The 14,081-nt window shown below is 45.1% G+C and overlaps 1 protein-coding gene across 2 annotated transcripts in view; it reads right to left on the reverse strand.

The window, feature by feature from the left end:
- The window catches only part of TRPC6 (transient receptor potential cation channel subfamily C member 6), a 207,613-nt gene that overhangs the window by 22,332 nt on the left and 171,200 nt on the right, over positions 1–14,081 (reverse strand). For both annotated transcript variants that reach the window (XM_088456733.1, XM_088456734.1), the window contains exons 7-8: positions 12,518–12,782; positions 8,721–8,916 (exon numbers count right to left, since the gene is read on the reverse strand). In XM_088456733.1, the coding sequence (XP_088312859.1) occupies positions 8,721–8,916; positions 12,518–12,782 (461 nt within the window). The remainder of the gene's footprint in view (positions 1–8,720; positions 8,917–12,517; positions 12,783–14,081) is intronic.

Below are 14,081 nucleotides of genomic sequence, written 5' to 3' on the forward strand. Positions count from 1 at the left end.
GCAGTGGACAGAGGTGGCTTTCAATGGTTCCGCAAGGCCTAGACCTGGGGTTCTCAATTGAAATCTTCCAGTACCACCATCAGGTCATGTTTTAGGGATTTCATTAATCAGGCACAGATGAGTTAATCTATTTGGCTGGGTCATTAATCATTCCACCTGCTTCCACAGACAGAAAACATGACCTGTTGGGAAAACTTGAGGGTTACGGTTCAGAATCACTGACCAGTGGCTTATCTTTAATGGGTGCAGGGCATGCAGTGCAGGTGGGCCGCTGGGTTTAGCCTGCACTTTTTTAGTTTAAGGAATCCCGCCCTGGTGCTACACAAATAACAAGGAAAATGGCGCTGTCGCCATCTTTATGGAGATTTGCACAGTAGAGAAATCATTGGGGACGTGGCACGAGCTCCATGTTCTTAAAGATTATGCAACTAAAGGGGCCCCTACATCAGCAATCAGAGATGAAGGAATCATGAATTGTGCGTGTTTGACCCTGATTTAACAATTCACCAATCCCCCAATATGCGCCTATGCATTGCAGACATGTGACAGTGATTCTCAGATCATTTTCATCCAAAGATCAAATCTGCAAATCCAAAAGTGGCCATTTTCATAGTACAATACTGGTAACAGTCTGCAACTTGGCTGATTGTTACCATGCAATAGCAATCTACAGCCCTGATTGGTCTGTGAAATTCAACATTTCCAGCCACGGGTTTCTGAGTCATGCACATGACCGACGCTCACCCGGCAATGCCTGGAAGGCTTTGCTGAGGCCAGAAAGACTGCACTATAGGGGCCTGATTCAGAGCCGGACGCTCGCTCTGAATCAGGGCGTTTTTTTAGTGGTTTTTTTGGTGCGGCCTCCGGGCCGCTCGCATAGCTGTGGATGACCACCCACAGCTATTGCGAGTGGCCAGGTGATGGTCGCGATGGTCTCAACCATCGGGGCATGCGTCGAGACCCTTGCGGTAGGGTCTCATTCCCGCAAGCCCCAGTCAGCTTCTGGCTCTTAATAGAGCCAGAAGCTCACCACTGACATCACTCGTGATGTCAGTGTGGACGCCCCCGAGCGGCAGGCGTTCCGTCGGGAATGTCTCCGTTTGGCCAGCCACCCCCCCTGCCCGCCTCCAAAACGGTGCGAGCTGTCGATCAAAATCAACAGCCACCCCCTTTTGGTGCGAGACCCGGAGTAACGGCGCTCCCGTCGCTAGCCGGGTCTCGCTCATGCGCAAGTCGGAGCCGGCGTGCGCATGCGCAGTAGCCAAACATCGACCTGCTCACGAGCGCATAGCGCTTGCGAGTGGGTCTGAATCAGGCCCTAGCTCCCGATTATCGGCAATCTATAGATGGTGTAAGCAATACAGTGAAAAACAGCTGTAAACCTAGTTTACTACTGTTTATTGGATACTGAAAGGAAGACATAATCCCTTTAGCGAATGCTGCCCCTTTGTATGCAGTTATGATGTGACACAGATGGTAAATTAAGACATAGGTATGAAAATACGGGAATCGCTACCCGTGGGGAGCGTACAAGTCACCATACCTCTCACGCATAAAGTGCAAAAATGATGTAAGTGGAAATATGTCTGAAATGCTCACTCGTATGTGTGTTCACACTGCTCCATGCGCAGTATGAAAACACGACGCGCTCTGCCCGCAAACGGGCGTATATACAACTCTGCCGCAGGCCCTAAATCTGCAATATATTTCTTTTTATAGATTAACATTACACAATTCATTTATATCTAACATGTCCTAATGATTCATTTTAGACGTTTGCCAATACTTTGTGTTATTTGACATCACGCAGGGCCTGTCCATGTCATAAACATATCTCTAACTTTTCATCTTTGTACATTCCTGGCACTATACTGACTACAAGCCCAGCGCTGTTATGATCTGCGGATTCTTACTGATGCTCATATTTTTTAGCCAATTTAATATAGAAGCTGATGGAGCCATAACAAACGGGGATGACATGAATGAGAGATTGGATGAGTGTTACCGGCATTAATTCACAAGACACAGGCGATATTCTATACTGTATGTGTATATTAGACAATGACACCAATTTTTTTTTGTTTCATTGGAGAACCGAGCAGAGACCATCTGACATGGAAGAAAATAAGGTTTAATGACCAGATTACTATAAGTGATTCACTACATTGGGCAATATTGATAATCCCCTAAAGTGTTTGTTATATGCTACATATCCATCATATGTCTCACTTCTATAGCCAGAGAAGTCTGGATGACTGGAGAATGCTAGATACATATTTGATTAATATGCAGTTTTCAAAATTTAAGTTTAGCGTGTCAAACGTGTACATTAAGGACTAGTGGTCCTCTCCCTCTAAATTAGCAGTAGTATTTGTACAGTATAAGATGCTCTATTACTTGTTTAATAGGATCTTTATATCAATTAGCAGTTGGGCAAACAGTTTGGAATCCTTAGACTAAACATTTAGCCTGCTTAAAGTGTTAATGCATTTATACTTTGCAAGCTATACAGTATAAGTAAAACAAATAACATAATAGGTATAGATTCCTTCAATCTCGGCGGCAGATTTAAAGCGGCAACAATTCAAAAGGTAACACCAGGCTGGTTTTGCCATTTACATTATTGCCGCTTTATAGATGCGCTCAGGCTCTATTAGATAACCCCTATAAAGTTGTCTTCACTGAGTTTTAGCCATCCAAACTGTCTCTTAGGGGCAGGGCTGCCATCAGAAATGATGGGGCCTGGTACTAACAAAATAGGCAGGGCCCCCCTCCCCGGGATGGTGGGCACAGAGCTGGGAAGGCTGGCTGGACTAGGTGTGGGGGCACAGGGTTCTGGGAAGGCTAGCTGGACTAGGGGAGGGCACAGGGCTGGGAAGAATGGCTGAATGGGGGGGGGGCACAGGGCTGGCTGGATTATGGGAGGGCACAGGGCTGGGAAGAATGGCTGGATTAGGGGAGGGCACAGGGCTGGGAGGAATGGCTGGATTAGGTTAGGGCACAGTGCTGGGATGATTGGCTGGACTAGGGAGGGCACAGGGCAGGGAAGGCTGGCTGGACTAGGTGGGGGAATAGGGCAGGGAAGGCTGTCTGGACTGGGGGGGGGAGGACAGACATGGCTGGACTATAAAGCGGGTGCAGGGAAGGGTCAGTATGCTTACCTGTCACTGGCAGCCAGTCAGGCATGGAGAAAACCAGGCCTGGATGTCAGCGTTGTGGATTGCATCGGCAGCCAGGGAGAAGAAACAGCGCCTGCATCATTTTAAATACGGCGTTGACACGAGCCAATCACAGCTCGCGGACCAGCAGCAAATCAGGAGAGGCCGCTACTGATTGGCCGCTCCTGATTGGCTGCCGGTCCGCGAGCTGTGATTGGCTTGTGGCTGGCAACTTGTGGAATGCTGCCTGCGTGCTGTTTCTTCTCCCTGGCTGCCAGTAAATTAATGATTCATCCCCACCACTGACATCTGGGCCCCCTCTCTCTCCGGACCCGGGACTACAGGCCCGGCAGTCCCCCCCTGATGGCGGCCCGCTTAGGGGTACATTAGATGTACTAAGCCTTGGAGAGAAACCTGCTTTATTTCCCATACATTGCAATCTAATCTGACATTAAGGGGGAGATGTACTAAAGCTGGGCATACACAGACAGATAAAATGCCTGTCAAACCGACAGACATTTTATCTGGCAGCCTGCCAGCCGCAGATGTCCGCGGCATACACTTTGAGATTTCTCACAGTGTATCAGCCCGATATCTGCACTCCACCCCTGGGGGAGGAGACATTTCCCTGTTCCTTCCATGGGTCAGGAACACAGGAATGTCCGTCTGTCGGCCGCGGCTGGGCACACACTGCCCGATACGGCCGACAGTTTACCTGTTAAATACCGCATCGGACGGGCATGCTGGACAATCCGGCATGCCCGACCAAGCAATATTTAACACTCGGTTACCCGCACACACGCTACAATTATCGGGGCGATCTGCGGATATCGGGCGGATCACCCAGATAATTGTAGCGTGTATGGCCAGCTTGTGCCTTGTAGAAAGATAACGTGGAGCAAGATAAAGTACCAACCAATCAGCTCCTTACTGTCATTTTTCAAACAAAGGGGGACATGTACTAAGCTCTGGTCAAGTGATAAAGTGCAGAGTGATAAACGAGCAGCCACTCAGCTCCCAACTGTCATGTTACAGGCTGTGTTTGAAAAATGACAGTTGGGATCTGATTGGTTGGTCGTTTATCACTCTCCACATTATCATTTTTCAGAGCTTCATACATCTGGCCCAATGTCTGTAAAATTGTAAAATTAGTTAGGAGCTGATTGGTTTGTACTTTGCCCCCTATGTACTAAGCCTTGGAGAGAGATAAAGTGGACAGAGTTAAAGTACCAATCAATCAGCTCCTAACTAATTTTTCAAACACAGCCTGTAAAGTGCCAGTTAGGAGCGGATTTGTTTGTCATTTATCTCTCTCCACTTTATCTCTCTCCAAGGCTCAGGGGTCTATGTATTAAGTGGATGGTGATAAAGTACCAACCAAGTAGTTCCTAACTATCACTGAAAAATGACAGTTAGGAGCTGATTGGTTAGCACTTTATCTCAATCCACTTATCTCTCTCCAAGGCTAGCACATAGGCCCCTTAGTACATAGAAGCCATTATATTTCTCCAATGTATCTTTCTCCTAAGGCTTGGCATTTCCCCCCGTTAATGTCACATTAGATTGCCATGTATGGGAAATAAAGCAGCTTTCTGTATAATTGTACTATATACTGTATAGTTGGGGCAGTCTGCAACATGCTGCAATGATGCACACTAGAGCCATGCTGCTTTGGCAAACAAGGGGTGCCGAATGGCTGGAAGCCCTCCTTCCTGGCTACAGGAGACTCCTCGGATCTCACAGACCTCTGCACTGATAAATGGGGCTTCATATCTATCAAATATTATTTACATACACTATTTACTGCCAACATGTGCTGTGGGATGGATGAGGATGCTCAAATTCGGATCCGTCATTCAGAGAAAGTCAAATGTTAAAAAGCTAGGCAGGCTTCCAGGCTCTCCAAACTGTAGTCCATGGACTCCTAACCTTTTTTGGTAAGGGCCTACACTGAATGATGTCTGTGCATCAACTTAGTGACTCATGTTTCAGTGTTTCCTTAATAATGTACTGTACCATCTTTTATTTAATTTACTGAGATCTGTAATTTAAATATATCAGCATTAACATGATAGTGAATATGAACAAAGGGAATCAGTAATATAAAATAGTATTAATACATCATTATCAATTAGTATATTAGTGGTACACAATAGGATTGCTGAGAGGGGTTAATGGGGACATAACCACCCGCTTACAGTATATGTAAAAGAAAAGAAAAGTCTGCGTTAGATAACTGAATTCAGTCAATAATTGAGTGCACCTGCAGCATAAAATTCCAGGGGATTTGCTGCCCCACAATAATCACAAAGTAACAAATGTCAAGAATGTATCTAACTGAATCAGACATATTAATAACAAAATGCAACGCTGGTTACACTTGATATTAGTCTATTTAATACAGGAATGGGGAACCTCCTGCCAGGGGGCCTTATAAGGCCCTCGGTATCATTTGGCCTGGCCATCAGAGCTTTTTTCTGCTGGCCTCATTTGACTAGCAGGGTGCCTAGAATGGCACACTGCAGCCAGAATCTATGCAGCAGTGCCACCTGGAGGATCATTGTGATGTTTCAGATGGGTGTAGTAGGTATTACCGCCGGCCGCATGGTTCAAATCCCGACAGCGGCAGCCCGACAAGGGTGAAGATCCCAATCGTCCCTAAGGTAAGTATCGCTAACCTAATTTCCCCCCCCCTAACCCTCCCTTAGGGGTGCCTAACCCTAACCTCCCCCCCAAGTGCCTAACCCTAATCCCCCCTCTAAGTGCCTAAACCTAACCCCCCCTTCCCCGCTGCATAAACCTAAGTCCCCCCGGGGGGTGGTGCCTAACCCTAACCTCCCCCCGGGGGTGCCTAACCCTAACCCTCACCCCCCGTGGCTGTCTGTGCCCGGCGTCCGGCTTACCCTCGTTCGGTATGCCGGGCGTCGGTCTTCCGGCTTATGGTTTATGACCGGCGTCGAGTTTTTAGTACCACGCTGGGATTAGAGAGTCTGGAAGCTGGCGGCCGGCATTTAGACCGTCGGCTCCAAACTACATCCCCTTTAGATGGTCACACTGCTGCCCTTACAGCTCCCCATTGCATTGCTGCAATCGCAATCACCGGTGATTGTGGCCTGCCCACATGTGATGTGCGAGGGGGGGGGGGGGGGCCGCATGGCCTAAACCAGGCCCTCAAATAATGTTATATATATCAAAATGGCCTTCGGCAGAAAAAAGGCTCCCCACCCCTGATTTGAACATATAATATTTCAATTTCACATTCAAAAGACACATTAATACATATATATTTCTAAAATCAAATGGACTTAATTACTACATATCAATCACATCATATAGTAAATGATCCCATAAATATCAGGCTGGGGATGTTCTTTAATCTCAGATCTGCTGTAAATTGCAGTACTAAATCCCGGAAAGCAGTTATCCAAATATTGTAAATGTCTATCCTGCAAAGGTGATCTCAATAGCAGTATCTCAGCTTGGTACTGTAAATAGTATTATAACTGTTGTATACAGTCTTTTATACTTAGCTGTGAAGATATGAAATCAGACTGTCTTTAATAGCATCAATTCAGACTCTATTAGACAGTGGAGTCCGAGGCGTCCCCCAGCAGCTTCACAAATCTTCATACGTACTCCAGCCGTCTATGCTCCGTACTGCGGGAATAAGGGCTGGGGTGATGGTATTTCCGCAGCATAAAATACGGTAAGCTTGAAAAAGTCTACAGAGTAGACAAAACGCATTGCTGTCCCTGTCTATGACCATTGTGGAGCTGGTGGATTCGCACAGCACTATCCTGAGTGTGTATTTGGATGAGGAAAACCTATTGCCACTAATACTCCAGCTGCCGTTGCTGTAATTTATGCTGCAGCTGATGTTGAACTGAACAGGGGCCTGTACACACTGTTGGTGCACTGTGTTTATGTACTTTGATACGGTTGGACACCAGACGGAAAGTGCGATCCTACTATAAGCAGCACTGGGAGCTGCGCTCACAACCACACTTTACCGGGTGCGACTAGTGAGTTAATCACCGTGGAGGAAATACCATCACCCCAGACCTTATTCCCGCAGTACGGAGCATAGCCGGCTGGAGTACTTGAGTAGATTTGTGAAGTTGCTGTGGGACGCCCCGGACTCCACTGTCTAATAGAGCCTGAATTGATGCTGTTAAAGGCAGTCTGATTCATTTCTTCACATCTAAGTAAAAAAGACTGTATACAACAGTTATAATACTATTTACCAAGCTGAGATACTGCTATTGAGATCACCTTTGCAGGATAGACATTTACAATATTTGGATAACTGCTTTCCGGGACTTAGTATTGCAATTTACAGCAGATCTGAGATTAAAGAACATCCCCAGCCTGATATTTATGGGATCATTTACTATATGATGTGATTGATATGTAGTAATTAAGTCCATTTGATTTTAGAGATATATATGTATTAATGTGTCTTTTGTATGTGAAATTTAAACCTTTTATGTTCTATTAAATAGACTAATATCAAGGATAACCAGCGCTGCTTTTTTGTTATTAATGTCTCTGATTCAGTTATATACATAGTCATACTTGACATTTGTTACCCACTATATGTGTCTAAATTTAGTGGTGTAACTGTAGTAATTGATGTAACCAGTCACTTGGGAGGGATATATGCCACAGGGACCTTATATTACGTTAAGCCAACATAGCTAATTTAACTGTGCACATCTATGATACTGGTTGCAAAGTGCCTTCACCCAGTTCAGTAACTACTGTAGGGGTGGATGAGCAGTGTCGCCGTCCAGGGCACAGGGCCTCGAGGTCAACACTATCCCCCTGCAGTTGATGCCTGGAGCACCTTTAGGACACTCCGTATGTTCAGCCCCTACTAGTCCTATCGGCAAGCTGCCGAAGAGCCATCCAGAGCCACTCACCAGTCCCAGTGCTCTCAACTTCTCCCTGGTCCAGTAGCCCCGCCCCCTTGTTGTGACATCATTATATGACAAGTTGGGAGGCAGGGCTGACACAGGGCTCATTAAAACCCTGCCTTCGCCCTACTATTGCGAAAGGTACTTTTCACCATTACTGAAAACTGAATTTCCCTCTAACTGTTCTAATACTTAGGGCCATATCCAATTAGCCGCGGTAAATTACCACGGCTAATTAGCTCGCCCGGGGTTATCCAATTAGCCCCGAAGTCGGCCTGACAACAGCACTTATCAGGGGTTTTTTTTCGGGAACTGATGTGTCCCGAAAAATAATCCAGGTTTTCCAGGTCTCCTCACAGAATCGCAAGTGAAATAATTAGCTCCACCTGTGGATCTTTTCAAATGTGTTAGAGAGTAGTGAATACACCTGTGTATCAGCTAGGTGGTCTGGAAAACGTGAAACATTAGTAGCTCTCGAGGACCAAGGTTGGCTACCCCTGAGTTAGACCATTGTGGGATCAATTTTGGTAAAAATTGAATGTGAAGACAAACGAGTATTAGGTTATAAGTTTATGTTATAACAAGTTTCACCTGATAATAATTTGGAATAGTTTGCAGAAGACCAGTTGGTGCATTCCATGCTTACCTCTATCTCTTGGAAGGAGTTGTTGATCATTGCAATAAGCATGTTTAATAGGACAATTACCATAGTAACATTGTATACCCCATATAGGACATAACCAATATTTTCTATAAACTTGTGTCCATAGTTGATGACAACTGATTTCACTTCAGAAAGTCCAAAAATGGCCCAGAACAAAGTCTTAAAACTTTCTTCAACTCTTAAAAGAGAAAACAAAAAAAAGATCAGATTATAAACTTCTTCTGCGGGAAATCAGAGTTAATAATTCATCAGTAATGTTCATTGTCGTCACCTAACTCAATCTAAGGCCGGCTACACATCAGAACGATGTGTAACCGATCGAACCGACAGGAGACGGGACCCTGCATTGGCAAGGGCGACGGTGCAATGTAGGACGCATCGTACACAATATCTTCTAGTTGGCCATGCAGCATGGTCAACCAAATGATATTGCATGTGACTGCGGGAGCGCGCAAATCGGGAATACTCACTTAACGATATGCCCGATTTGTCATTCCGTAGTTGCCCGGAAATGACAAATCAGGCCAATATCGTTTAAGTGTGTACCCAGCCTAAGGTCTAACAAGCCAAATAAATTTCGAGAACTTAAAACACAAAAGTATTGATTGGTGCATGAATTGGAAGAGTGACCAAACATTTCCTTTTCCTTAGTTACCCTTTGGTACACCAAAAACGGTTTTTTTCTTAGTTGTTTTTTTTAATCCACTGTATTCAGCAAATACATTTTAGTTGTGGGTTAAAATGTGCAGAAATATAACATGTACAGGTTTGGACCCTACTGAAGTGGTGTTAGCTTCTTTTCACTTATTAGTTTAGTTTATATATAATACATACAGATGTGTCCACATACATCTTACCTCCGTGCATTAAAGGTGCCTACACACTAGACGATGTGCTCATGATGCGATATCGTCAGCAATTTCCCTTGAACACTCCTTGGCAGCTCCCCGGCACTCCAGGACACAATTTGCAGCAAAAGCTGCATGATGTCACAAAAGATCTATCATGCACGATCTAATGATTTGCCGATCTTTAGATCGTACACAATAGCAGAGACACAGATGCTTGCACTGAACAGGGAGATCTGTGATGCATGCAAGTTAGACAAAGACGCATGGACGGATCAGTGAGATCCGTCTATGCATCCCCCAAAGCTCAAACAGCCCCAGGCTTTTGTGACCCAGTACTGTTTGTGCTAAATACAGGGGACAAACGGCGTAGGGGTCCCCTGTATTTAGTGCAACCAGCACTGGGCTCTGATCCGGTCCTGGTTCTGGAAATACAGGGGAAAAAAAATGCATAGGGTTCCCCTGTATTTACCAGAACCAGCACCGAACTTTTTCTAGTGGGGGGGTAATGCTACAGCCAGGGGAGCCTTTTCAATGGGTCCCCCAGTCAAAGCATTATCCCTGACCACTAGTCAGTCCAGGCCAGGGATCCCTGGGGAACCCCCAATAAAGGGGCCCCCCTCTCCAGGGCACCCCAGGCCTAGGCTGATAGCCCGGGTTGTTTGTCCCCTGAATTTAGCACAACCAGTATTGGGTCACAAAAGCTTGGGGCTGGTTATGCTTTTCACTTTGTATTCATTTTTTTAACACAAATGCATAGACGGATCTCACTGATCCATCTGTGCATCTGTGTCTTTTGTCACATATGCTTGCCGCACGGATCGCACTGATCCATGCGGGCATCAGTGCCTTGATGCATGCATGACGGATCTCTCTGATCCGTGCATGCAGCATCATGCAGATCCGAACAACATATTGTTTGGTGCGTACGCAATTTGTCATTCCGATGCATCGAAATCGGGCGAGTCGTGTAAAATATCGTCTAGTGTGTATGCACTTAAAAAGTCACGTGAGCGCTATGCGACTTAGTAACGCCAAGCGTCTTTTCATGCAAATTCTACCTTTAAACGTGTCATTCATAAAGTGATGCGAATAGGAGGAACAAGCAGCTTCTGCTAATTAAAATGATATGTGGCATGCCAAGATTCTATGTGCGACTGCGGGTGTACCTGCATGTGAAATGCTACGTTACAGTGCCAGCGGCTGTGACACTAACGTAGCATTTCGCATGCAGATGCACCCGCAGACGCACACAGAACATACCGCAGGCCCTAAATCTGCAATATATTTATTTTTTAAGATTCATTTTTAACATTAGACACTTCATTTATATCTAGCATGTCTTAATGATTCATTTTAATGTTGCCAATACTTTGTGTTATTTGACATCACGCAGGGCCTGTCCATGTCATAAACATATCTCTAACTTTTCATCTTTGTACATTCCTGGCACTATACTGACTACAAGCCCAGCGCTGTTATGATCTGCGGATTCTTACTGATGCTCATATTTTTTAGCCAATTTAATATAGAAGCTGATGGAGCCATAACACACGGGGATGACATGAATGAGAGATTGGATGAGTGTTACCGGCATTAATTCACAAGACACAGACGATATTCTATACTGTATGTGTATATTAGACAATGACACCAATTATTTTTGTTTCATTGGAGAACCGAGCAGAGACCATCTGACATGGAAGAAAATAAGATTTAATGACCAGATTACTATAAGTGATTCATTGGTCAGTTTTGATTATCCTCCAAAGTGTTTGTTATATGCTACATATCCATCATAAGTCTCACTTCTATAGCCAGAGAAGTCTGGATGATTGGAGAAGTGCTAGTTACACATGAGCGCCGTGCGACTTGGTAGCGACAAGCATTGTTTCGAGCAAGTTGTTACCTTCAGACAAGTCTTGTTTGCAAAGTGTTGCAAATAGGACGCACAAGCAGCTTCTGCTGATTAAAATAATATGCGGTATGCCTATGTTATGTGTGCGTCTGCGTTATATCTGCATGTCAAATGCTACGTTACAGTGTCAGCATCTGTGATACTGTAAGGTAGCATTTCACATGCAGATATAGCCGCAGTTTGACAACATATTGTAAGCACGCCGCACATAATTTTAATCAGCAGAAGCTGAGTGTGCATTGTATTTGCACTGCTTTGTGAATAAAACACTTTTGAAAGTAAAACGTTGTACGAAAAGACACTCAGCGATACCGAGCCATGCCTTGGCATAGCGTGTCTAGAAGGGATCGGAGTGAAATACCACCGGGCGCATGCATCCGGCGGTTGAAATCCCGACGCCGGAAGCCTGGCACCAGTGAAGATCCCAACAGCAGCTAAGGTAAGTACTAACTAACCTAACCCCCCCTAACCGTCCCTTAGGGGTGCCTAACCCTAACCTCCCCCCAAAGTGCCTAACCCTAACCCCTCCTGTAAGTGCCTAAACCTAACCCCCCCTTCCCAGCAGCCTAAACCTAAGTCTCCCAGGGGGGTGCCTAACCCTAACCCTCCTGAGGGTGCCTAACCCTGTCCCCCCCGGGAGTCCCTAACCTAAACCCCCGCGTCTGTCCGTGCCCGGCTTACCCTCAATCGGGATGCCGGGGGTCGGGCTCCCGGTGTAGGTAAAATGACAGGCGTCGGGATTTCGTCGCCTGTCATTAGACCCTTGCCGGTATTAGACAGTCGGGATGCTGACGGTCGGCATTTAGATCGTCGGCATCCTGACTGCATACCGTCTAGAAGGGCTATTTAACACGCAAGGTAGTAAGATGTGTTTAGACACATCTTTAAGATCTGCATCAGTCAAATACTGTACAAAGGGAAAATGATAAACAGAGTTTGTGTCCCTTTAAAAGGAAGAGTACAAACAAAAAAGTTTGTAGAAGAACATTTTAACTAATAAAAGAAAAACTTACGTGGTAAAGGCATCATTTTGTTTAGCTCCAAGGTAGTAAGAATACAGGTTAAACATTCCAATCATAAAGGCCACAAACACCATGATAAATATCACCATAAACTTAAAGATGTCTTTTACAGTCCTTCCTAGTGATATCTGCAGAGGTCCAAAGCTTTCATTAGCCGGGAGAATATAGGCAATCCTGGAGAAGCTCAGAACCACAGCAATTGCGTAGAGGCCTTCTGATATGATCTGTGGATCTGATGACAGCCATTTTATTCTGGCTGGAAGAGAGTAGGACAAAATACACATAAATAAAACTGTTTCCACTGCCTCACCTACAATGCACACTATAGCCAATGAGCAGAGGTGATATGAAACGCATCGATTTGTGTTGGTGGACCCAGATTTCAACCAAACATGGTTGTTTTGCCAAAGTGGTGGCCTACGCAGAGGAGTGGAGATTTGCACCGACCAATAGAAGAAGTTGGGGCGGAGCAAGTGGTTTTCTCGCAATGTTCGAAGATTGCCTATTATTGTGTAGCAATACTAAAATTGGATTTCATTTTGTAGAGCATTCCTCACTTTGTGAGCGCACACAGCCATTTACACTCCGTAAACAGACTTTAATTTGGCTCCAGCAGATATCGAATATTGGGGCAGATGTATTAAGTGTCAATATGGGGGTGAAGTGGTACCAGCGCTTCTACCCCATGTATTACTGATGGATTGGGCGGTACATGACATGGGTGCTATGCGACCCAGTCATTATCGCAACCGCTATCTACAAGATAGCAGAGCCGATAAGCTGGGCAATGTATGAATGGTCAGTTTGCCTGACCATTCCGACAGCTGCAGCTATCGATATCGACAGCTGCAGCTGGTGTTTGGCCTATCACCACGGCAGGGACAGCACTTTCCCTGCTGCGGCGGCTGCCGGTTCCGGGGGCTGTATGTGGGATCTCACGATGCTTGCATGATCCCGCGCATGCCTAGTGGAGCCAAATGGGAAGAGAGACACAGCGCATCTGCACTAGGCTGAAGCGCTGTGTGCTGTAGCACTCCCCCACTTTGGTAAATGAGAGGTTAACACATCTCATCAGTGCAGCGTGCTGCTTCGCCTCGTTAAAGAGGCGAAGCAGGAAGAGTTATAACGGCACGATTAGTGCCGCTATAATACATCTCCCCCCTTGTCCCTATATAAATCCCTATGCTAGATCACTAAACACACAAGAGTGCCATACTGTATGTAATAAAAACAAATATGTAAAATATGACATTAGGCGTCTGATTTGTTTAATGTTTTATCCAATATTTGTAACTATCTATTACCATGATGTTTGCATGCAGTCATTATTTTATATTCTGAAATGAGTTAAAATTATTCCTAAAGGATTCCATACCATGGAAACATAAACTTTACTATTTAAATATATTCTGTTTTATAAAGTATAACAACTTTACACAACTTCCACTTTTTCCTACTAGTAAATGATGGACATTCTCTAGCAGACCGCTAAAAAAGTGCTTTGTGGACAAATCAGGTTAAACATAAAAACAGCTCAAACATCTAGAATCAGTTA

Source organism: Taudactylus pleione, unplaced genomic scaffold (genome assembly GCF_031769625.1).
Source record: "Taudactylus pleione unplaced genomic scaffold, aTauple2 ptg000711l, whole genome shotgun sequence".
Classification (NCBI taxonomy): domain Eukaryota; kingdom Metazoa; phylum Chordata; class Amphibia; order Anura; family Myobatrachidae; genus Taudactylus; species Taudactylus pleione.